The sequence below is a fragment of the Brugia malayi genome, assembly GCF_000002995.4.
Source record: "Brugia malayi strain FR3 genome assembly, contig: Bm_v4_Chr3_scaffold_001, whole genome shotgun sequence".
Taxonomy (NCBI): domain Eukaryota; kingdom Metazoa; phylum Nematoda; class Chromadorea; order Rhabditida; family Onchocercidae; genus Brugia; species Brugia malayi.
Window position 1 is genome coordinate 370298 of NW_025062477.1, and position 26336 is coordinate 396633.

The 26336-nt window shown below is 30.7% G+C and overlaps 3 protein-coding genes across 3 annotated transcripts; 2 read left to right on the plus strand and 1 right to left on the minus strand.

Annotated features, from left to right (window-relative positions):
• Positions 1–720: 720 nt before the first annotated feature.
• Bm2917 (uncharacterized protein) lies at positions 721–4938 on the plus strand (the record flags this gene model as incomplete). Its single annotated transcript, XM_001897206.2, has 10 exons — positions 721–870; positions 1536–1657; positions 1888–2080; positions 2171–2263; positions 2412–2590; positions 2690–2942; positions 3359–3547; positions 3734–3992; positions 4410–4606; positions 4729–4938. The coding sequence occupies 10 exons, from the start codon at positions 721–723 to the stop codon at positions 4936–4938; spliced, it is 1845 nt and encodes a 614-aa protein (XP_001897241.2).
• A 954-nt stretch (positions 4939–5892) lies between these two features.
• On the plus strand, positions 5893–7549 carry Bma-rpl-27 (60S ribosomal protein L27, putative; the record flags this gene model as incomplete). The annotated part of the gene is made up of 3 exons (XM_001897205.2): positions 5893–6048; positions 6875–6969; positions 7390–7549. The coding sequence occupies 3 exons, from the start codon at positions 5893–5895 to the stop codon at positions 7547–7549; spliced, it is 411 nt and encodes a 136-aa protein (XP_001897240.1).
• A 4626-nt stretch (positions 7550–12175) lies between these two features.
• Bma-egl-30 (visual iGq-alpha protein, putative) lies at positions 12176–25895 on the minus strand (the record flags this gene model as incomplete). The annotated part of the gene is made up of 8 exons (XM_043079579.1): positions 12176–12258; positions 12590–12697; positions 13198–13351; positions 15548–15677; positions 15867–15995; positions 16387–16547; positions 16807–16991; positions 25778–25895. The coding sequence occupies 8 exons, from the start codon at positions 25893–25895 to the stop codon at positions 12176–12178; spliced, it is 1068 nt and encodes a 355-aa protein (XP_042935513.1).
• Between the last annotated feature and the right edge of the window lie 441 nt (positions 25896–26336).

Here is a 26336-nt window from a genome sequence, read left to right on the forward strand (position 1 = left end):
TATAAATTTTATGTGTTCAATATTTGAAAATTGAATTTAATATAAAACTCAAAATTTAATTTCTAATTCCATTTCTTGTTGTTCAGCACCTAATAACCACACTATTCCATTAATTTTCTTTTATTGCTATAATATTTGTCGACGAGCTGCTAACAAAGCATAAATCTTAAACGAATCTGTTTTGTATTTTCCTTACTCTTTGTTTTCAACATATCTCATTCCTTAATTATCAATTATTCATCCAGAAAATAGAAGATGAGAAAAAGAAGAAAAGAAGGAAAACATTTGGAAGAAAGTACAAATCACTCGATCCGGAATAGTACTATATCAGGAATGAATATATCAACCATGGGATCTTCGTTTTCATAAAGGTTAATGAGTTAGCCGGTTATCATAAGAATGTCGGAAAGACGATGGTAGTCTAAGTATGCTAACTTGTGTTAGTTTTATCTCGTTTATCTTCCGGTTTTCAGTATCCGTTCGCAGTTTACGTTATTCAACCATTTGCATCCGTTCTTTTCTTCTGCAAAACTAGTGACCTAATTGCGATTGAAATGACAATTTAAATTAAATTTGCAGTGTTCAAGCTTGACAAATGAATGTCGTGAGATAAGTCTCGAATTGAGATTTCACGGCGATCATAAACTTAATGGGCAACTAGCAATGTTTTTTTGTTGCTTCTAAGTCTTATTTGTCTATTGCTAGTCTCTTTCAGGGAAAATGACAAAACGCCGGCCAAAAAACAAAAAACCAACGGGTTTGAATCGTTCTTTAGGAAATTGCTTATTAAATGAGCGTGAAAAATTACGTCAACAATGTCGGAAAAGACAACAAGCTTATAACACTGAGAATATGATTGAAATTGACAAGGTTAAACTTATACCAGTGTTATTTTTTATTGTTTGATTTTAGTTCAGAGATTATATGGAGTTAGAGAAATGGAAGATGCAAAAAAAAAATTGGTTAATCATTCATTGCTGTTATATAAATAGGAATGGGTAGAAAAGTAGGTAGTGTTAAGTAAGAAAAAATTAGGTGGAATGATGATAACATCAGGATAAAGTAAGGATAGAGGTTGCTAGTTGTTGAAGAATAAATGATAGCATAAGGCAAAGTTGTTCAAGCAGGTAAAGTATGTAAGATGAGGGTTGGATGATATCAGGTAGCTTATAGTAGAGTAATAGTTTCCGGCAGCATAAACATAGCCGTATATAAATTGAGGCAGATATTCCTTAGGTCGTTTTATTTTACTTTTTTTTTTTGCTCAAAAAAATAGACATCATTTTACTCTTGTGTACTTTGTTATTGCTTTCAAAATATCCACAAATTGGCTTTGTAAAAACTGGCTCACAGACTTTTGGGGACTTTTGTGTACTGCATTTAAAACAGTGACGTTATTCATGCTCTAAGATTTTTATATGGAAACAATTGTACTTCTTTTAATGGCTCTTGACCGAAATTAAACAGAAATTAGCATACAGTTTTGTCGACTTATTCACATCTTGTCTTTTTCTTATAAATGATCATTTTTAAAGAATGTGGCACAAAATGTCGACTCCGTAATCGAAGAAACAGGTCTGGAAGAATTTCTGGCCAAAGCGGAGCTTGCTGGAACGAATTTTGCAGCCGAAAGAGAACAATTTCGTATGCTTGATTTGTAAGTTTTCTTTTTGTAAAACAGTGAAGTTTTGGAGCACAACTTTAGTCGGTACTTTGGTCATATGAAGAGCTTATCTGAATTTGAAGAAAAAAGTTTCAGCTGCGAAGATGTGTGAATTTCTACAATTTTTTTTTATTTTTTCAATCATGTTTCCTTAAGTGAATTTTAGAATCAGGCTGATAAGAGAAAAATTTCTTTCATTTTCTTTCATCTTACTTAATTTTGAGGGAAAATTCGAAAGTCGTTGTAAAATCCATAAATGCCGCTCACTCAATGGATGAGTTGTATAAAAAATATGGTGACCGATTACGGATTCCTCGTCGACCACCGAAGGAAGCATGTGAAACGGTGGATGATTTAATACGATTAGAAAATGAGTATTTTCTGGAATGGCGTAAAAATCTTGCTGATTTACAAGAGGTGGACTTTTTTTTTTATTTTCCAAAAATAATGATATCTCATTTTAAATCTTGATTTCGAGTGTGTTTCATAATGCTATCAAATTTTCAGAATAATGGTGTATTGTTAACTCCATTTGAAAGGAATCTGGAGCTGTGGAGACAACTTTGGCGAGTCATTGAACGGAGTGATATTGTTGTTCAAGTTAGTTTGTGCTCTAGGAATATTCTAGAATGCATTCTAAAATTTTTCTAAAATTTTTGTTCAATTTTGAGTTTGATTTTTGTTCTTTCTACATTTATCTTGACTTTTGTCGGATAAGATATGTATTGCAATGTCATTTTTCTTCTAGATTCTGGATGCTCGTAATCCATTACTATTTCGGAATTTGGATCTCGAAGCGTATATTAAGGAATGTGATATTGCGAAGCAAAGTATATACTTGATCAATAAAATTGATTTATTGTCGAAAGAGCAAATGGAGTCCTGGAGGAAGTGGTTCATCGAAAATGATATAGATGCTGTTTTTTGGTACATTTTTTGGATTGGAATTAAAACCTTAAATTTTGTTTAGAATTTTGAAATTTAAATTCATATTCTGGATAACTAAACTGAAAATATCCATTATAGGTCGGCTTTGGAGCCAGAAGCTAACTGTGCTGGGATTATGGAGAAGATAAATACACATGACGGAAGTGAATTATCGGATAGTGCAGATGGAAGTGAAAAGAAAATAGGAAGTAGAGAACAGAATTCCGATGGGTCATTCAACAATATAAATGAAGGCGACGATGATGATAAACACAACCATAGTTGTAGAACAAGGCTATCACAAAATATTGATGTTTCAGAACGAAAAATTCCAATTATACATTGCGCTGCGGTTAGTTCTTTCTGATTTTAATTGCTAGTTTGTTTAGCATTTGATTGTTCATACTTCTTTTATTCATTCGAATTCTAAACAGCCATATACCATGCTGTTGTTCTCTTAGCGAACATCTGCAAACTGATGTGCTGTAAGTACTACATACACTAATTTATTATTTGTAATGGATTCAAGACTGGTATAATCCATGACATTATTACTAATAATTAAGGAATTATGCCGGAAAATAGCTATCGAGGTTGAATGAAAACATTTTATTTCTAACGCTTGTGTATTGGTTTCTGCTCCATTCTAACTCAACCTATTTGTTAGGAGGATTTTTGATTAACTGACAACATAAAGTAAAATTTTTGTTTTTTGGAAGAATCCGATTCTTTTTAAAGATGGTTGCTAAATCAGCTTTTTTTTTCTAGGAGTTGATATTGTTTTTGAAATCTCGAGCTCACATCATAGAAAGGCGTCCTTTTGTTGTTGGAATGGTTGGTTATCCAAATGTTGGTAAAAGTTCTACGATAAATAAGTTATTGGATCGGAAGAAAGTATCAGTATCAGCTACGCCTGGGAAAACTCGCCACCTTCAAACATTAGTGGTTGATGAGGAGGTATTTTACAACTTTAGAGAGCAAATTAGAATTTTGAGGATTTGTATAAAAGTTTAATAGATCAAATTACCCGAAAAAACTTCTCAATAAAAGTCTTTTTTCATATGTGAAGTGATATTTAAAATATTCGTCTACTACAAAAGAAAATGGAATCTCGAAATAATGTAACTTGTAGACTCTTTTTAGCTTACTCTATGTGACTGTCCAGGACTTGTGATGCCATCATTTGCATTAAGCCGAAGTGAAATGATTTTAAATGGAATTCTTTCGATTGATCATATGCACGAATACTTATCACCTGTTGAATTACTGTTGACACGGGTCCCGCGAAGATATTTTGAGAAAATTTATTCGGTAATGTTGACGAGTACTGCCGATGATGATAGTAATGAGGAAGCATTACTTAGTGCGCATGATCTGCTTACAGCAGTTGCATTTATTAGAGGTCATTTTTTTTTATGTTCTAGATTTCTTGGCATGCGCTTAAAATGCTGTACGTGCAGCTTGATTGTATCAATCTGGAATCCAGGAATCTAGAAAGTTGGCTTGATACATTTCAGAACTTCATGATGCTTACAAAATCCATATATTATTAGTTTTCTCAACTTAGCGCTAAGTAATAATAGTTTTATTTAATAACTGAGAATGTATACGTCGTTATTTTATAACACTCATCTCTTAATTTTGAGAGCTACTGCAAATGAGTAATACAAGACTTTCCTGTTTTAACTTTCTATTTTATACTACGCTTAAAAGTATTTCTGACATTGTTTCAAACGTTGTGAGGAATACCTCTAGTCAAAGTTCAGGTTTGAATTTTCAACACTAAACATGTGTATTATGTTTCGGACATCTATTCTAGGCTATATGTCATCGTCTGGTGTAGCGGATTGTTCACGAGCAGCACGTTTAATACTGAAAGATGTTGTAAATGGTAAAGTGAAATGGGTTGCTGCACCACCAGATGTGGACCAAAAGGAATTTGATAAGCTAACATACGATGTTTTAAATGAAGCAAGTTCAGTGAAACCGAAGCTTAATAGTGGCATTATGCAGCAGGTGAGCGCGACAGTATTCAATCTGATATACCATTGTTAATTTTGCATAAAATTTGCAAGTTTTAGACATTTTTTGAATTTATGCTTCATTTTAAACGTAATTTTTATTTAACTTGGCTGCAGCTGGAAAAGCGTCATTTGTTACAAGATATGAAACCATCAGACAAGTTGCTGGACAAACAATTTTTTCTTGGTTCAAACAGTCAGGTCCATGTTCGTTCTTTGCGTTCAGTGCCGAATTTTGCTTCATCGCAAAAAGATGAAATTCGACCATCGAAGAAACATTTCAATAAAAGTAAACGCGAGAAATTACGAAGGATTTTTGTTGATTAATCTTAAATATTCCAAGTCAGTGTCCGAGTGTAAAAAATTCAGGGTTTTTTGTAATTTTTTTACGAAGTCCAGCATTACCGCTGATCACAGTTACTTTAGCAGTATTCTTCTAGATAATTGTTTTCATGGTATGCTCAATAAAGTCTATAAAGTAATAGTCCTTGTTCAAATTTCTGTTACGGTTTTTCAGAGTCTTCTGCATGATATATAGGAGGACAAGAAATATGATAAGCTTACTTTAGCATTAAGTCACATTCATCATTTCAAAAAAGTATTTGCACAGTTCCAGTGCTGGATACACTGTGAACTCCTATGTTTCTAATGCATCCCGTTTTTGCACCAAAGTTGTCAAACGAAATTATGCAATATTTTGGGTTAATGGTTTCGAAGGAAAAGTTGTGATGTGGATATACCTGCGATTAAAGTCCTGCTTTTGATATTAGCTAGTTCGTCGTTAAGTATGCCTTTTGATATTGTAAGAATGGAAATGTAGGATACTTAGAGTTGTCACTGTACTTAAGTCTGAAGAGGATTTTGGGACTTGAATTTAAGGTTCCATAATAGAATAGTTGGGATATTTCTGCTGAAGATATGTTCTTTTTTTTTTTTTTTTTATAGTTCTCTGTGTAATAGACAATCCAATTACTAGGACTCATTTATCGCTTGACGGGCATCTTGCGATATAAAGCTTCGGGGTGGGATTCAGCTTTGCATCGTAGCCGAGTGACTAGATTGCATGGTCTGTAGCATAGCAGAACCGGTTGATTAGGTACATCTATTTCGGTGTGTGTGGTGAAATTCAAGGTGGGTTTCTGTTGCGTCGTATTGTCATTACTAGTCATACGTACGTGGATGCGAACGTGAACAGTTTTCGGCAACGTGAACAGTGTCTACTTTATTGCTTTGGCGTCTTGTCCTTCATGGTTAAGTAATTCCAGGACAACTGTTCGGAAAATGGGGAAAATAATGAAGCCAGGGAAAGTGGTGTTGGTATTGGGTGGGCGTTTTGCTGGTCGAAAGGCAATTATCGTAAAGGCGTATGATGAAGGGTCGTCCGATCGTGCCTACAGTCATGCGTTAATTGCTGGCATTGATAAATACCCATTAATGGTTAGTTCATTATAAATAATATGATTTCCAAAAGGAATAGAAAAAAAGATACTGGTCATTGGCATGTTTTCATTTTGTATTAACTTTCACACATCGATTTTGATAGTACTTTGATAATCTTAGTCGACGTTATAACCTTATGTAACGTGTAAATTATTCCAGGATAATTTGTTGTAGTTGTGTGTGCGCCTTTTATCCTTCGTTTTGAAGGCATGAAAAATTTATTCATGAAAACTTTTGTCAGTCTTTTCTATTGTTAAAAAAATTAAGAAGAAATATATTAAAAGAGAACTTGTGTTTTTTTTAAATTGGTTTGGACTTTCCAAGCAAGTAAACTCGTCGCAATGTTATATAAGCATATCATTTTGACATAATCAGATTGGTCTTCATAAAGCACAATAGTCATGTGAATGATGAGAAAGCTATGCTCGAGAAGATCCATTTTTTTTTACATGTGGGCAAAGCTTTTTAACTCTGACGCATGTCTATTAGTTCATTTTTTTTTCTTTTTTTTGCAGTTTCCGGTTAGCTTAATTATATAACACTGCTACTTAGAAATGATTTGTAGCAGAAACAGACACAATTATCGTGGGAGAAATTTGAGCTTCTGTATTTATTCTTGCCGCTCAAAAAACTTCATAGATTCTCTTGCACAATAAAAGTTACATAGGTAGTAGTTTAAGCTACCGAGTTAATAAATTTTTCATCTGAAGAAATATAAGGATTTTCAGCTGACTTGCTGAAATTTTTAATGTGACAGAATAGTAATAATAGAGTTTATGACAATAGGTTTTCTCCAAGAAGGATAAAATGAACTTATTTTCAGGTAACAAAACGAATGGGCAAGAAAAAAATCAAAAGCAGGAGCAAATTACGTCCATTTGTTGGTATTGCTAGCTATTCCAACTTGCTCCCAACCCGGTTTGTCCTGACTTACATTGTAATTTCCGAAACATTGTATTTCACAGTGTCTTGATTCACTTCTGGTTTTTTTGTGAGGAGAAATTTCAAGTGTCAAGCAAAAGAAGAGCGATCTTAGACAGTGATGTCGCAGTTTTGCACTTTCTGCAAAAATGCGAATGATGAGCAAAGTATGCCTGAAAAAAATCTGTTGATTTAACGTGAGGGCTAAGCTTTTTAACTCTGACGCATCTGCTAGTCCGTTGTTGGGTCATGCAGTTATTCTTTTTTATCTCTCTTTCATGTTGTAAATTTCAGTAACTTTCAGCATTGATATCTATGTTATCAGATAGTTACATTTTTATTTTCAAGCTTTATATAAGTACTTTGATTGTTGAAAAAACGTTTGCACGCATAATCTTCATGTCATTTAACTTTTAGATACTCGGTTGATGTATTATTAGACAAGAATTTGATCAACAAAGACGTCCTGAAGGAGCCTGGGAAAAAACGACGAGCTCGAATGGAGGTTAAAAAGAAGTTTGAAGAACGGTATAAAACTGGCAAGAATAGATGGTTCTTTACTAAATTACGCTTTTGAAAATATTTGCTGTTATTTTGTTGGTTCACTAGCAATATGAGGAAGGAAATTTCGTTGGAGTGTAGCTAAACTGTTAGCTTATCAGATTGACGTATAACATATTGATTTGAATTACCCTGCTATACTGCTGTTGATTCTTTAAAAAATTTCTGAGCTATTTTTATAAACATTTACAACGTCATCAGCTTAGTAGCCGTACGTGTTCACTTTTACATAGCCATTTGAGCAGCGGTATCACTAGCATCATCCACTTTGTGATTTTTTTTTCTTAAAATTTTCTGACCTATTCTTATAAACATGATTTTTCTAAAGTTTTCTTATAAACATTTTACAATGTTGTCAGCTTGACACTCACATGTATTCACTACTATAGCCACACTTAAATAGCGGTATCTGATAGTACATCATCTATGTTGTGATTGTTGATTTCATTAATAGTCATGTATAATCTTCATGTATGTGGAATCACAGGAACTGTGTTGGCTTCACTACTGCTAGCGGTTGCGCTCTAATAATTACCACAGTTGTATCACCGAAAATATCTGGTTCGAAATCTGATTCGAGTCTCTTACATTCGAATAGAATTCTTATTGTTTTACGAATGATCTAGGTTTTGCGCTGATTGAAAGTCGAAACTCCAACACTTTCACACCTTACATAGTTGAGTCTCAGCTGTGAGCCGATGGTTAGAATATTCTCCTTCTTCAGATATCCTGTTGAAGTCTTACTGAATCTTATTGCATGATCTAAAAAAAAAAGCGAACAGAGGTGGAAGCTATTTTCTCAGATTCCTCACTATGTGGCGTATAAATTTTTAGGCTTGTTTGTCCATCATTTCTGAACACATTGTGCATATTAATTCTTTAACTTCGTTATCTTTATGATATTTTATTTTATCCCCCAATAGTTCCTAATTTATTTCATAAAAGCTTCACATATGACCCTTTATCAATGCGGCTAGTTGTGCCTATCTTTGAACTTTGAGCTTTTTTTTTTTCACACATTTCATAGCTAACACTTCGACGATCAATGCTGTGTTTCTCTTTCGAGTGTCATAGCGTTTATGCAAAATATGATCATATAGTAATAATAATATAAAATCAAAACAAGAAAATTTCTTATCCAAGCTATAAAATGAAAAATAAGAAAAACACGCATACAGAGATATATACTGAATTTGCAGCGCGGAGGAGAAAGAAATGACGAAGGGATTTAATAAAAAAAAAGGAAAAATTGTAAACAAAATTCTGACCAGAAGGTATCGAGTATCGCCACAACTGATCGAATAAGCAGAAATAGGTGATTAACCGAGGTTTCATGAAGATTTCATGTAACATGTATGAGATAAAGAAGTCTCACTATCATTGCTTAATTAATTTGGACCAGTCCCGTTTAGTGTAGACAGTCTCTGATGAATGAGGCTTTCAGAAAAAAGAAAAAAAACTGCACAAGAAGGTGCTCTCGAAAAACGATTCAAGGCTTTCTTGACATTTAATTTTGCAGCTGGAGGAAGAGCTACATAAGTTATGTGTTATCTAAAAGTTTGAAAATATTTGTGGCCAAGAAAGAGACGTCAAGATGGCACATGAGCGAATGGTCACCAATACAGAATTCCAGAAAAAAATTTTTTTTTTTCTGCAAAAGAAAATGCATAAAAGAAACATATGCAATGGAGAAATGAAGGGATGAAAAGAAAAGAAAAGAAAAAAAAAACAAATAAATATTTGTGAAAAAAGATCATTCGATAAAACACTGCTTGTAATTATTAACCATAAATGTGATATTTATGATCAAATAATTACAACCAAGATAAGAGGAGAAAAACACATGGAGCAAATCAATAAAATTGAAAAGGAAAATTTTCCTACTGAAATTTCATCGTAAAGTGTTTAGAAATTTGATAACTGCAAAACGAATTTTCTGATAGCAGATACGTTTAAATTGATAATTATTTCGTGATGTAAAAAAAAAAAAAAAAGTTACACATATTGCAACAATTGCACCTAAATAGCAAAATTTTTAAAAAAAAGCAAAAAAAAAAGAAAAAAAAAGTATGCTATGTAATAGAACTCCTATGTTTAATGTAAATCATATAACCAACAAATAATGTTGTTATATGATTAAAAGAGTGAAATAAATAAAGGAACAAATGAAAGAGAAAAAAAAATAATAATAATAGAAAATTAAAATATATATTATGAGCAGTGAGCAAAAATATTGCTTTTCTCTCTCTCTCTCTCTCTCTTTCTCTCTCCACTGTTTAAATTAAAGTAAGATTTGAAAACTTCATTTTTTCTTTTTTTCGTTTTTTTTTTTCTTTCTCTTTCCCTTTCTACTATCAATTTATTGCTTTCAAATTTTGCTCCAAAAATTTCCTAATGCAATCCTTTGCTACCGTTCTTTTTGGTTAACAATTTATGCAAATTAACCATACAATATATTCAAATTCTAAACAAAATTCCACGGATTATATTACACCGTAAGATAAATGATAACACTTTGAACATTATTTCATCGTCGTTTAATAAAAACAAAATTTTGGCAGGATTTTGTAGAAAGAAAAAGAAAATAAATTTTCCTTTCTTCACAAGAAGCACAATCATAAATGTCACAAAGAACAGTTTAAGGTTAAATTGTCTGAAAAGAAAAACAGTGTTAGGCAAAATTGCTCGTTGGATCTATTCATGAAATTTGCTTTCGATGCAAACTAAACTATACGCTTCTTTCTATAATTGGAATGGTAAACACTGGAAAGTTTGTAATATCAAATATGAGAATTAAGACTTATCCAATAAACAAAATACACCCGAAATTTGTGAAAAAAAAAAAAAAAAAAAAGTTACTCGAGAAGTTCTGGATAAAAAAACTATTCGTTTTCCAAGGAAGAAAAAAGAAAAAAGTGCTTTCTTTAAGAGATTTAAAACTTCAACCACTCAATTATCCGGGTAATTGATTAATTAAATGAACAAAAAAAAAAAAAACCGGAACAAATAATCAAAACGTTGAACGGCAGCAGGATAACAGGAATAATGACAACTACCAGTCACTAAATTTGCTAACAATAATAATAATAATAATAATTGGTAAGATGAATTAATGGATCATTATCATTATCGTTATTATTATCAGAATCAATCGATTCAATTTCCCATTTGAAAAACTACCAAACGCAACTTATGAAATCATCAGACATACATCTTTTCATATCAAGATTAAGCTTTTCTGTTCTCGTCATAAGTATGACACTGATGATAATGAAGATGACGATCACGATAACGTAGTGATGGTGATCACATGCAAAGGATTGAACTAAAAATCAGAAACCCAGAGAAAGAATCATTTTTTTTGAGAAATCTATGCTCAATTTGTGATCTATTTCATTCTTCAGTTATTTGCATTTAACCGATTTTAACTAAGTAACAAACTAAATTTCCATCTTTTTATAAAACCAAATATTCCATGAGGAGTATAATACTACTGCTAAAAAAAAAAAAAAAAAACAAAGACTAGACAAATTTTTCAACATATTAAAGCCAAGCATAATTCAGATAAAATTACTAGGAATTGCAAAATCAGAAATAAAGAGAACAACGGATGGATGATTATTCACCTGGATACTGACATACTAAGCTAAGTCAAAAAAAAAAAGGATATCAAAAAATGAAACCTTACAGAAATAAATCATCATGAATGACTTCATACATTTCAATTCTATCCTTTCTAAAAGGGATTCAAAAAATAATTTTTGTTGAAATAGTTAACGGTTACATCATCCACTCACCATTATTATCCAGAAAAGACAATGATCGTATCAGAGAGATAAAAAGTTGAAAATCTTAAAAATTTTTCAGTTGAAAAATTTTGGAATTCAAATGTAAAAATAATCACAATTTAAATTGCCAAAAAAAAAAATTTTGGTTTTCACAAAGATGAACTGAGATACTGGAAGAAAATAAAATTAACACTATTTCCATTCGAAGTTTATATAATGGAAGAATGCTGCAAAAATTTTCACGTGAAAAGGGAAAACAGGAGAAGGGAGAACAAATATCGAATCAACGAACGAAACAAACATTTGAACAAACCAAAATACTTTCACGTGATGATAACGCTACTGAACGTTAAGAACCGTTAATGACCCGTTATCACAGATATGCAAAAGGTGACAAATATATTGAACACATCGCGTCAAACAGTCCGACAGCTTGGACTCATGCTATACTGTGCTATGCCTCACATTGCCGAATTTAGGGAAATCAAACAAATCACACCACAAATCAACAACATACCTTTTGTTTTTCTTCTTTTAAAACAAAAACAAAAACAAATAAACAGTAACACCGAGTAAAAGTAATTACAACAGTGGTTGTCATAACACTGATTGTTGAAGCACTACTGTAGTAGCAGTTACGGTAGCATTAGTCTTATCGCAATAGCATCAGTAGTTGAAGCAGTAGTAATTGTAACAGAAGCAAGTACATCAAGCTGGAACGTAATCGCAGTGAATATTTTAAAAGGCATTTGTTACACGCGTACACCTAAGAAATATACTTTATAAAAGAGAAGAGATAATGACGATGATAATGATAACGATAATGATCGTGATAAAAACTATCGTTCATGGGGTCACACTAAATTATACTCTTTTAAATTGTGCTGTAATATTGTATCCTTCACTGCCGCGAATACGAAACGTATATTTTCCGTATCTGAAAATAAGACATAAATTACAGAAATTCAGATTCAACTTCAAGCAAATTTCTCTCCTCTGCTCACTACGACTAAAACAATGTCAGCCAAATCTCCTCATCAAAATGAAATTGAAAAGATTGTTTTTTTTTTTTTTTTTTTTCGGAAATATGGCATTATATATCCCAATAATCCAAGAACGTAATAATAGCAAGACTATTTGTGACAAGTTCGATGTCCCAGTAACTCTAGAAGAATAGCATCATTTTTAAAGTTACAATGTTTTTCTTTGATGGAACACTTCCTACATAACTCAGCAAGTAGGAGATAAACAAAATGAAAGTGACTAACCCGTAGCACAAGTGAAATGTGAATAAATGATTTTATCAGCATCCGGATTTAAATCAACAAACATTTTTAAAATGAATTCTCTCGCTGCAATAGGATCCCTTGAAGGACCTGAAAATTACTTTGCTTTACAAGAAAAAAAAAAAAAAATTAAGTTCTTGAAAACACCGTTGTTACATCATTTTGGTTATAATAGCCAAAAGGCAACGATCACTGAAGTAAGCACAACGATTATCACGCAATTTCAAAATCTGAGTTCAATGCACTTCTTTGAACTTACATTCAACTGATCAAAAAATGAATTCAGACAGTCATTGGAGGCAGCAAATTTTATTTATGCTCTTCAAGAAATTTTTACTTAACTTACGACAGAGCTATAGTATCATACAATATACTACTAAATCTCCGGAAAAACTTGAACTCATACATTCTTTTTCATCGTTTATACACATCACGTTATATTACAGAAAACTGCTTACTCGTCTGTTCCGTCGTTGCACAAGAAAATTATAACAATTTAAATCTTTACAGTACTACTAAATTACTATAACAGAAAATATATCTTATGTTACATAATAACTGACAGTTTCCCAACAATCAGAACAACAAACCATCATATTCCGGAAAATAATCAACGAGATGCGAATAAAGTATTTTCTCTTCCAGGAGATCTCTCTTATTGAGAAATAAGATTACCGATGAATTTGTAAACCATGGATATGTGATAATCGTTCGGAATAGTGCCTTCGATTCTTCCATACGATTCTGAAATTTCTCTTACATATTCGATTATAAAAAGATGAGGAAGGCTCATCATACTTAGATCTAACTCATGCAATTTCATTTTTCTACATACATTTCCATTCTAAGCAGGTTTTTCCAAATTATATTGCAAGTGAAACTTTTCATGACCAGAAAAGACTTTAGATTTTATTTTCGAAATAACTAAAAGATTCTGATATGCATCAAAGTGATCAGAATGTAAAGATATAAATACGTGAAGCATCTCAAAATCAACAAAATCAAATGAAGGAAAGAAAGCAAAAAAGATAACAACAATACGCCATCTAAAATAAACAAACAACAATATGCTTTTCATCCTCTCCAGTTGTCTCTCCCAAAAAAAAAAAAAAAAAAAACTATCTATTTATCAATAAAATTAACTAATTATCGAATTTTGTAACATAAATGGCACAGAAAAAATTCTTTTATTGTTCAGAAAATCTAACATTATATATAGGACGTGAAAAATATTTAAGTGTCCATTAAAACATGGAAATTTGACAAGTTTCTCTTCTACTTTCTCAAGTTGTTGTTCATTATACTTCAATAAAATGAACATTTAAAAATAAAATGAAAAAAGAAAAAAAAAAAAAAACGTAATTAATTATTATATTATTATAGATCAAAGGTAATACTTTTGCTTAACTTTGTTTTATTGTTCATCTATGCTTTTTGATCACTCCATGGCCTTCTTATTCATTCCTATTCCAGGAAGTCAAATGAATTAGATAAACTCAGTATTGTGAGGAAACAAAATTACTGGCATTTGAGTACTTTTTATCATAACTGAGCAAATTATGTTAAAGATATACATATAATGTTCTAGCGTAACGCTGTAGAATATTTAATAAAGTAACCAAAACCATAGTATCGGAACGATATAAAATGCCTATAGAACCGAGTTACTTTGGAAACGGCTGAAAACTTAAATATTAAAAAGTTATCAAATAATTTGGCAGTTATTATCTTACTGTTTTTTTTTTAATAATTTTAAAATCACCCTGAAAGTTACATCTATTTATGTTGCCATCAGAATATGCAACATTGAGAACAGATGCTTTCTAATGTGCTTAAACAGCATGCTAATCTCTTCATAAGTATGTTCACATTTCATAGTCATCTACCAGGATAATTCCTGGGATTATCTCTCGACAATCATAAAAGTTTCCATATGAGAATGCGTAAATTGTCTCATCACCAGTAATATATGGATAAACATCGATATATGAATATAAGCTATAAAGCACATCTCTACAAAACAGTTCTATATTCAGATGACATAAACTGTCAGAGATGACACAAAAATAACAACACATCAATCAGCCCAAAATAAGTTCAAGATGACGAAAAAGGGAGGAAAAACATGCTATCTTTGCATTTTCCTATTCTTGTCCAAATCGTTTATGAAATGATTTTTTTTTATTTCATAGTTTAAATAATAACTACAGATTGCAGCATTCCGGAACTTTGAATTCTGTCTAGTTCCATTTTTATTCGCTCCCTTCTCAACTTACGATCTTTTCTGGAAGTTTCCAAAGATTATAACAAAAAGATTGCCCAAGATAATCATTCATACTTTCCTCCTAATGCTAAGCCACTATCTTCATATTTTTTTCATTTCAAATTTGTTTCATACTCATATTTGTTCATGCAGATAGAAACTCAGGAATGGGTAACAAATAAACTATTTCCCAATTACCAATATCATCTGACCAATCTTACTATCGAAATGATGTTATGCGATCATTTTTGTCACCTAAATTCAAAGTAAAAAAGTAAAATTACAATCAGGAGAAATTTTTCTAACAATCACAAAGTACTTATCATTAAAACTATAAAAATGCAAAAAAAAAAAAAAAAAAAAGAATACTCTACCATTTTCTATTTTCCTTTATTCATAACTTAGCAAAAGCGTTTGCTAAATTTTAAAAATTCCCAAACATTCTCAACGCCTCTTTACAAATTTTGCAAAATTTAAAATTTCCTAAAAAGTCACCCGCCATTTCCACAGTTCTGTATTAAATGCACTTCATACGCAATGTAGATAAAAGTTAACAGATGATTAAACTGTTTATGAAATCAATTTTCACACATGGACATTCCAGATCTGTCGGGTTCCATTTGAAGTGTAGCATTTTCACTAGATTCCTTGAATTAATGTAATTTAAGAAAGCTTACTTCATTATCACATTCGACAAGCACTTGATCATATTCAGAAAGGGCTACTAAAAACATGATTGATGTTACATTTTCAAAACAGTGTATCCATTTTCTTCGTTCCGACCTTTGACCACCTACATCAACCATTCTGAAACGATCTTTTCTAAAACTTTTAAAATTATTTCACAAATTTATCATGCTAAGTACTGTACTTTGCTTCACTGAAATTGTTGTAAAGAAAGAAAAACTTGATCAAAAATTCTATTATTTCAGAAATTCGAAGCAACTATGACTTTAATAAATTTATAGGACAGGGATTAAAAGAACATCAAATCACCTGAATATTATTTGTTCCAAATCAAAAGGATATTCAATAATACCAGTAGTAGGAACACGAACACGAAGAATATCCTGCTCTGTTGGCAGGTAATCAGATGCTGCTAGCCTCCTTAGATCGGATAGGTAGCTATACGAAAATTGAAATTTAATTTAAAACAACAAGAATAATAGTCATCAATTGCAGCTTCAATTACATTGAGGATTAAAATGAATCGTAATATGATTAGTAATCTTTTCAAAATAGACATTGGCCAAAACGAGGGATCAATTTTAACTCTTTTGGTGTTCTTCTACATTACCATAAATTAATAGGATTAAGAAAATAAGCAGATAATTAACGTTATATGTTGCCTTAATGTTAGACAGAAATAAATCATAAAATCTTAGAGATGATACAAAATAAAAGTGTTCCTAATGACCATCAGATAAATTTATGTTATGCAGCGAGTGAAATTAAGTGGTAAAATAGTTTGCCATCATGTCACAAAGAATTTTCATGTAAAACACATAAATCTTACTATTTAGCAGAATCGGTTAACTGATATTCCCTTCGCCGGTCATAACACTCCTGAATACCGGAATCGCTCCATAAATCTTCTATATAACTAACATATGGTTCTTCGAATGAAGTCACATTCTCATAATCTATTGCCCGTACTACATTCGCTTTGTCTTGTAACTGCAGCAAAGTTATTATTTCCTTACTGTTAGAAAAAAAAGAATCTGTTTCGTAAGCTGATTACTTCTTTAACAAACTTTATATAATAACAAGCTTTCACAAGCATCTAAAAATTCCTACAAATCCGGAATCTAAATATAACCAATTCTAACATACCGAAATCATCGTTCATCATTCATCCATGAATAGAGGAAAAAAAAAAAATGAAGGAACTTTTGTAATTTTTTAATGTTTGCTAAATAAAGAAGGAAAAGAATACATCAGAAGATTGATCGCCATATGGAATATTGAGCGTATCCATGGCACGAATCATAGCCTGGATCGCCATGAAAATATTTTGATACACGAGGCGGATATGAGCACGCTTGTCTTCATCGGAATAACCATTTCCATGAATAATTCGCATCTGTTTAATAAATGTTGACTTCCCTGACTCACCAGTACCTAAAAATTGAAAATAACTTTTCACACCAATACGCGAAATACATCCAAAGGATATTAGCATACTATTATCTCATCCTTATTCATCACCATCGAGAAAAAAATTCGTCTAAGTAAAACTTAAGATATATCATTAAACGAATTCAAAATATGCAGTTATATAAGTATTTAATATTACAAATTCGATATATAATCTTTTTTTACTTCGATGTTTTTTCTTACTAATGTCCTTTTCTTCCCAAGAAATGTTCCTGGCAAGACAAAGTTCGAATTTGCCATTTCAGTTAGGAAATAGCGCATGCAGAGACGTTTGAAAAACATACTGTCAGTCAGAGAAATTTAATAATTCTGCAACCAACTGCAAAAATTAGATCCTTTTTTCCATAACAATTACATAATTGTAGAATGCAAGAATTTCTTTCAAAGCAATTCTTATAAATTCGTATATTATAGCGACGAAATGGATGGATTTTCTAGATGAGTTAATATTTTCTTTCATTGTATTATAATACATACATTTTTTTCTAATTTTTCATCAAAATACTATGTAACATTCTGGTAACCTTCTAAATTCATAACCAGTATCATCTCCTATTTTATGGCAAATCGAAATTAGTAGTTCATTATTAAATCGATTCTTCCCACATAACCAAAAATGTTTGACCAACTATGAGAAAAACAATTCATTTTTATTATGTTTCGAATTTATTTCAAAAATTAAATGCCAGCTGAATGAATCTCAGTCCTATACGGGAAAATGAAAATATTTCACATTTAGACTAAAAAGCTTTGCATCCAAAAATTTTTAAATTAAAAAAAAAAAAACTTTTCATAGACAAAAATAACAAAAAACAAAAAAAAAAAAAAAAAAAAGGAAAGAAATGTCACTACAAATTATGTTTAAAAAATCAAAAAAGAAAAGTAGACTCAGCATTAACATCGCATATAATCTTCGCTATTTATTTCAGGGATTTAATTTTATCCCCGAATCGATACACTTATGATTTCAGCTTCAGATTTGAGTAATTTACTCCTCTATTTGTATTTCTTAATTTCATTTAGTTATTTTACTCAATTTAATGAAATAGAATGCCCTAAAATTTGATTTAGCGTAGTGTCATATTAGAATAGTCAATTCTCGTTTCCGAATTAATTTTCATGAGTTTTTTTCTCTAAATGGACTATTCTCTCGATTTTAAACAACTGCCTGCTGCATATTTCGCACTATAAAATATGATATAAGTCAAAAAAGCAATAAATTAACCTACAGAGTTCTCCAGCAAACGATAATTTGACACTAAGTAAACAATAAATAAAGACCTATTTATTTTTTATATTTCACTAATCTTTTGTGATAACCAACCTTTACGTTTAATAGCTATCGTTGTGCCCATTATGCTTCAGCCTATAAATTTTGTCCTTTAAACATAATACATAAGGGTTTCACTTTTTCAGCAGAACTTTGCTCTTCGTTCTACTGACAAAATCACACCTTATGGACTACGCCTAAAGGGCAAAATTACAGGTTTAGAAAGTATTTCCTCCTCACAGTTAGTGCATTTTATGAAGTGGTAAAGGACAAATTCCTTCTTACTTCTTCCCTCATTCACTACCACCTTCTTAATATTTCTCATTTCTGCAAAATATTATTAGCATAAGCATCATGTATGCATATATGCAATAAAAGTTCAAAAAAAAAAATCTAGTCTGTTTAATGAGTAAGGCTGGCCAATTATAAGTACGGCCTACTTCTCTTACCTTAGCTAAACTATTCAGTTGAGGATGGGTGATGTTAAGTTAAATGTCTATGCGCAATTTGCCAAGTACTCACATGTTAGCGATTCATTCTTCTAATGCTCATTATAGCACCATTTTAGCTGATATACCTTGGGTTACTATTTACTGCTAAAAAAAAAAGAAAAACTATTCTGACAAGCCTACTTTAAACAACATTCTATTCAGTCCTCCTTACATAAAAATACTTAAAGAAAGGATGGGCTAATTTACCCTAAAATTTATATACCGTACAGATAGATGAACATGGAAATAATTTATACGTATATGTGTGTGTACACTCCTTTCCATTACTGTAATTCTCTTTTTCCTCTTTAAAGCTTCGCCAATAATACTAAGAGAAAAACTTCTTTCTTTTTATTTTTCCTTGTAAAATCAGGTCATCCAAAAATGTTAATGTACTTTTCACAGGATAAATATACAGATGGAGTAGAAGAGAGAAAAGAACCACTAAATACTTTTCATCAAATCCAAGCTAATTAGCCACTTAATGAAATAAATAAGTAAAGATGTGAAAAAAGGTAGACGTACTAAAGAAGGACAGAGATAATCAAGAAGAGAAAAGTTAATATCTGATAAAAAAGGGAAGATGAAATAGGATGGAGTAGTACATACTCAAGTAACACCCGATCATCTGAAATATTTGTTCTGATCTAGAACAATGCGGGAAGCTATGACACAAAGCAGTTAGGCAATATAAGGGAGAAAAATTAAAAAGGAAAAGTCAACTGAGCATTTAGAAACAACTCTTGCATTACAGGCTAATCAAATGCTAATCTAAAATGAAACAGATTAAAAAAAAAAAAAAAAAAAAATCAAATTCAATTAAACAGTTCCTTTTCTCAGTGTTGCAGTAATATCTTGTCTCTACTGATTGAACTATCCAAATTTGAATCTGAATGAAAAAGCAAATGCAAAATTATAATTGCAAAACAAATTCCCATTTGAAATTACTCTTTATTAGCAAAATGTTTAAACCAAATATATAATATAAAAACATGAAATAATTGGGATAAGCAGCTTGAAATCTTTTAGCAAAAATATTTTCGAGTTACACATGGCTTGTAAGAGATAATAAAAGAGAAGTGAATAGTGATAAGCACTATTTTGACACTTAATCTCTGATATTAATATTCCATTAATCATGCATAAGACGTAATAACATTAGAATTAAGTTCTAAGCAATCTGAACTTAGTTTTGGAGGCAATGCGCAAATGGCAAAGATAGTTTTAAATATAACAGCACTTAGGAATGGTTAATACCAAGAAATTCGAAGAACGAACAACATAACCAACAATGCGTAGATGGAATAAAGTGGTAGCTAACATCGTCGGTTACATGTAAAGAATTTTACCTTTTCGTCAATCTAATCATGAAATTTTTAACAGCACTAAATTGATACCATTTATTAGCATTTGGAACTGATTTAGATTAAGCACAAAGTTTGAATTGTTTTCTAGAGCAAATTGAATGAAGTTAGTGGCATAATAGAGCAAAATCAAATAATTTACATTTCCATATAACATGAATTTCAAACTTTTCATTCTCTGAGAATATCATAATGATATACTCAACAATTTTTTAGACATTAGTGAGTTTGATGGTAGAAAATTTATTGAAATTAAGAAGTTAGCCAAGCCAGCTCTGCTTTCCAACAATTATTTCACATTCCATCATGGATTTGTCTTCCTCTCCCTCCTCATTCCTATCCCTCTCTCATCTCATCCATTCCAATCCACCCTCATATACTAGTCACAACAAACAAAATTTATAGCTGAATGCAAACGTTGTCTGTCTGTGTATGTATGTATGTGTCTGTGTGTGTATGTATGTATGTATGTGTGTGTGTGTTATTGGTGGAATCAATCCATACAGGACTATAGGGAATGTAAGAACACTTCTCTTTCAAAAGCTATCTTACCCTTTCATACACATACTCTCACATATACAATTCAAGAACAAACTCTTCCTATCAAATCCGGTCTTCCGGAATACATGAAAAACAAGAAAACAAAGAGAAATGAAAGAAGCTCTGCTTAACCTACTTAGTTCTTATCGATTAATTACAAACGATGAAACTACAGAATGCACTTCCAAAACAGAGAGAGCAGTTAGAGGGAAAATTATTTTTAAAAGTCTTCGACGTAGCACACCCAAATACATCAATCTCAATTTTCATCAATAAGTAGACGAATCATCGACTGTTTCATGCCAAATAAACCATACCTATACATACATCTACGTTCATCTTAAAGACTTGTCAAAAAAGAAAACTTAAAACAGAAGCTATCATTTCAAGGAATCAAATATGTTGTGTAATTTTTCTTTTTCTGATGACACAGTAGCAACAATGGGAAAATTATTACCATTTGAAGGCGACAAAATTATTATGACTTAAAGAGGAATGGTACAACTTTTTGAAGTAAAACTCACACTGCAATCTGTTCTCCTCCCTCACATATTACACAACATTACACACTTTTTAATGTATTATTTACCGGAAAAATTGCCACTTTCTCTGCTAATACATACAACATACATATACATACAACATACATATACATACAACATACATACACACACAACATGCATACACTCACTGTCTGAGAGGACAAAAAAGACTTATCACTTTAGAGTAGAAGGAATGAAATGATGAAAAAGGGAAGTTTAGTATTAAGAATAGAATTAATTAAATGATTCGCTTCATAACAAGTTGGAAACTTAACACTCACTCAATTCATAAAAGGAAAAAAATAGAGATAACATTGTTATGGAATGTATCAAACTCTCAGTTGGACAGAAACTCTATCACTACGAATGAAATTCACAAGGGTTGCAATGCAGTATCAACTATTCTAAAACTTAATTGAACCATCATCCATTAAGGATGATATGAACTTCAAAATGAGATAATTGATTCAACTAGCTTGCAAAGTTAATCTACTATCTTTGGATTACAAAGTTTCACTGTTAATATAGTCCAAAAAGCCGAGATTAGGAAATGACCAGCTATAAGCATGAAGTGCTTACAAAATTTAAAGAATATAATCAGGAATAACGAAAGAAATTTCGTTTCTGATCAATCCGACTAACGTTTGATGACATCTTTCTAGTCCACTCACTAATTTAATTAAACTTATTCTTCTTATTCAATAATGCAAACCAGGGTTCATTTTTTCCTCAAGGAACTTGATAATTCTAAAATAAGACTCTCCTTTCAAAAAAAATTAAGAAAAATATATGTAGCATGGAATTAACTAAATACAAAAGAAAGAAAATCTTTTAAGAAATTAAGTAAATAGAAAGATGAAAGAGAAAAAGCATGAGGAAATAGGCAATAAAGTAATAGTTAAAGTGGTGATGAAAGATGGTGGTTAGTTGAATGTAACTTGCTTAATGTGCTTTTACTTCAAGAAAGAAAAGAGATGCTAGGACATCATCAAATTTCATAAATGATTTATGTTAATCTGATACATATATATATATAATCCAGTTTTATTTTATAAATAAAATTTTATAAGTTTACAAAAAAAAAAATCTTTATTGCAACGATCCTAAAATGAGTGATTAATTTTCTTGTCAATACAACGAAATATGAAATATGGTCAAAATGTTTTGTATCAAGACATTCGAAAGGCTCGATTTGAAAATTTTTTCAAATTTTACAACAAATGTGATCAAATTCAGTTGAATTATTGTCCATAAGCATCAAAATTCAGAAATTTTGTTTTAAAAAATTTTTCCTCAACCTTTGAAGGAAAAACAAATCAGCTAACATGAAGAGAAACGCGTATAAAAAAAGGCATAGAAATTAAACATTAAATACATTAAATTCATTTTATTTAAAATTCATTCACCAACATTAAAACTTTTATATTAAAATACTAACTAGTACATCCTTACTCAACGATAATATGGAATTTTGAAGTTACAAAAATAGAGCAGTAATATATTTCTATTTTGTGATGTTTATTTAATTCATATATGAGTCATACACACATTAAGCTTGCATTATTTGTTTATCGGTTGAAACAATAACAGAGATCAATAGCACTTGAAAATAATGAATAAATTTTTTTTTTTTTTTCTATCCTCTTTTCAAATTCCCAATTGTGATTATTGTAACTAGAATCATCTCATGAAAAAAAAACTAGGCATGAATAAATCTGTCAGTAAGAATAAAGCCAAAATATACTCCTTTCTCTTTCTCTCTCTCTCGTTTTCTCTAAAAAGAAAAACGTAAATAGAAACATTAAAGACTAAACTGACCAACATAAATTGAGTTCCCGTAATGAAAATGGAAAGTATGACCAGTTATCATACTTAAATATTAATAGCTTCCCAAGAAACAGCACTCAGTAGCATCCAATAACTAAAAGATTAAGCTACGTTTCTCAATTAGCTATTTATTTTTCTTTTCATATTTCGTTCGTCACCACTATTTTAAATCTTAACGTATCACATATCACTATGCTTCACTTACCTGAGGTCAACATTTCGGATACAAGCAAGTATTAATAATATTTACTGCAGTAACCACCATTACATGTCTGATTAATCAATTTAAAGAACTCAAATATACTTGCATTCTTGGTAATTTAATCACAACTACTCTGTAACAAACTTAATTACCCATCTCTTATCACTATATTACAGATACTTGGTACTATACATAAAGGTAAATAGCAAATTTACCACCTTTTATACTGCAACCGAATTCAGCCTTAGCATATGTTGAAATTGATAACAATAAGACAAGAAGAACAATAATATTTCTGATCCAATAAGGATAAGGACTTACAGTTTCCTTCACATCTCTTTCATTCTCATCTCTATTATAATGGAAAATAGATATCTATTATTATGATAACAGAAAAATGAAGCGAGGAAGTTTCATATATTTGAGATCTATATTATGGATTCACTAAAAAAATTGATGTTCAGAATATCGAATGCTGATGATTGTTCAAAATTATCCGATTATAGATTACTTGCGGACAAAGTTGATGAGAGATATCTGTTTTTCTATCATTTTGTTTCAGCTAATCATCAAAAGTGTACCAACAACAAAATTTTCAAAAAAAAAAAAAAAAAAAAAAAAAGGAATCCACGTGACAAACTAATCATAAATTATGATCATAAAAAAGCCTTTGCTTCTTAACAGATCATCATTTAGATGAGAAACTGTGTGAAAATATAAATTTATGCAATGATTTTCAGCGGAGATGTACATCTAACATTACTCTAACATAATATGAAGAATTTTAAAATAATAAAAGTGAAACTGTATTTACGAGCAAATTTTAAATAAAAACCACTGAAAATTTAATACAAAAAGTATATCTATTAGGAATGAAAAAAAAAAAAAAAACTGAAAGTCTTTTTGGCATATTGTCCGTTGTAAAACAGATTCAAGATTTTAAAATTAGAATATTAGAATAACTAGATATAAAATGAGAATTACAATTTCTGCTTATTTATTACAAATAAATTATTACAGAATGCTAAATGATGCAAATATTGAACGATAGCTTTAGAAAACATTAAAGATAAAGATAAGTAACTTCTTCTTTTTGAGTTATATTATGATAATATCGCATTCATGTGTCTCTTTCAAACGAGAAACTGTCCCTACTATAACAGTGAAATAGTTATCGATTTCCGAGATAACGAAAAAGATCACAAACGGAATAACAACAACATAATAAGCATGCATTCGGTTTATTTCAAGTTAAATTTTAATTTCAGATACTTGAAAAAAACATCTTTTAAACCTCGTATCAGAAATGCAGTATCATTCAAAAAAAGAACGCATTTATAGTGAAAATATTTACTATTTTTTTCTTTTTTTAAACTCTATTACTATCCCAAAATTAACAACTTTACTTCGACAAATGCAGGAAAAAGTTTTGTTAATTTGTCAAACAATTTTTTGGAAAAATAAAAAGCTGTACTACTTGCTTTATCGAAATATATTGTTAGCAGAACTCAGAGTATCACTGACTACTGTTAACTGAAAGAATCCTAAACTTGGGATTAAGGACAGTAATAGAGAAAATAGAGATAAGTGTTTAAAAAAAGAGGAATCTTCAATCATTAAATTCCTCCAGATCTTTAAAACATTAAAGTTTCTCAATCTTGAAATTTCACAGTTCCGATTTCTCCATACTTTTTTTTTTTATGAATAATCACATTAATCTGAAGCATCAAGAATATTAGGAGCGCAAAAGACGAAGTACTAAATTGTTAACATATAATCAAATAATGGAAAAGAATAAACGGAAATTTTGATTAAAAATTTAAGAATATCTAGTATTCGTACAAGGAATCTAATACAAAAAAGCACTGATCTACTGATTATTAAAGAAAAAAAAACTTAAAATCTTGTTTTTGCTAATGACTTTACAAAAATTAAATACAGTGATTAATCTACAAATGGAAGTATTTCTTAAAAATATCTAAAAAAGAACACTCTCACTACAATAACACAATTTCGCTACTATGAATTTGAAGACACAGTATCTCATAAACTAAGAGAACACTCAATGAATAAATGGTACTGTTATAATGGTAATGGTAAGCTTTATGAACTTTACGTGAAATAACAATTTTTGCAGAAGTTAAACAATATATGTTCAGATCTACACTGGTTGATAAAATGTAATCAATTTATAAAAAAACAAAAAAAAAAAAAATTTTTAGTTTTATAATATTCAGAGTCCGATCAATAATAAGAACCATATCAAGCAACTCACAATCAACTGATTTCATAAATTTCTCTACTGTTTTTTCTATAATTCTCAAAAATGAGATATATTTCATTCCTCTAAATTTTACCAACTTATCTTCTTTGATTAATAAATGATTTCCTATATATGCAGTAAATGATTAATTACATACTATCAATCTAAACGAGAAGAAAAATCTGAAAAAAAAAAAGACACAAGACGACATAAGAAATAAGAGAAAAGGATAAAAACAATGTAAAACTTACCGAGCAATAGAAGTTTGAGTTCACGCCGAGCATTGCGTTTATCACGTTGTAACTGCTTCTCAATTTCTTGATTTATACGTTTCTGCTCCCTTGCCTCCTCGGAAAGGCAGCAGGCCATCGGGGCCGTTTTGGCTGCCCGTAAAATGAACAGTTTTGCCGGTTTTGCGTAATCGTCGCGTGAAATACCGAGTATCACGTGCGGCTACAGTGACGTGCACTCAGCAAGTTGCCAATCAGAAAAATAGTAAAATTATTAGTGAAATTAACACAATGGCAAAATCGCAGTAAAAGTGGAGCAAATAGCAGAAGAAAACGGAATAGCGAGAAAAAATAGCGCAAACAGCAAAACAGCAAATCGATAGCTTAAAAAAGGAAATATCTTCATTGATCAGAAGGTAAAGTTTACAACTGGATGTTCAATCTAATTTGGATAATTCAGTAATGTGATGAAAAGTCAAATTTCTGCACATCAAGTGCTGGCGAATTCTCGATGTTTACCAAATTTTGCGTCCGAAACAACATAACATTGAAGTATTATCTACCGCTTTTTGATGATCTA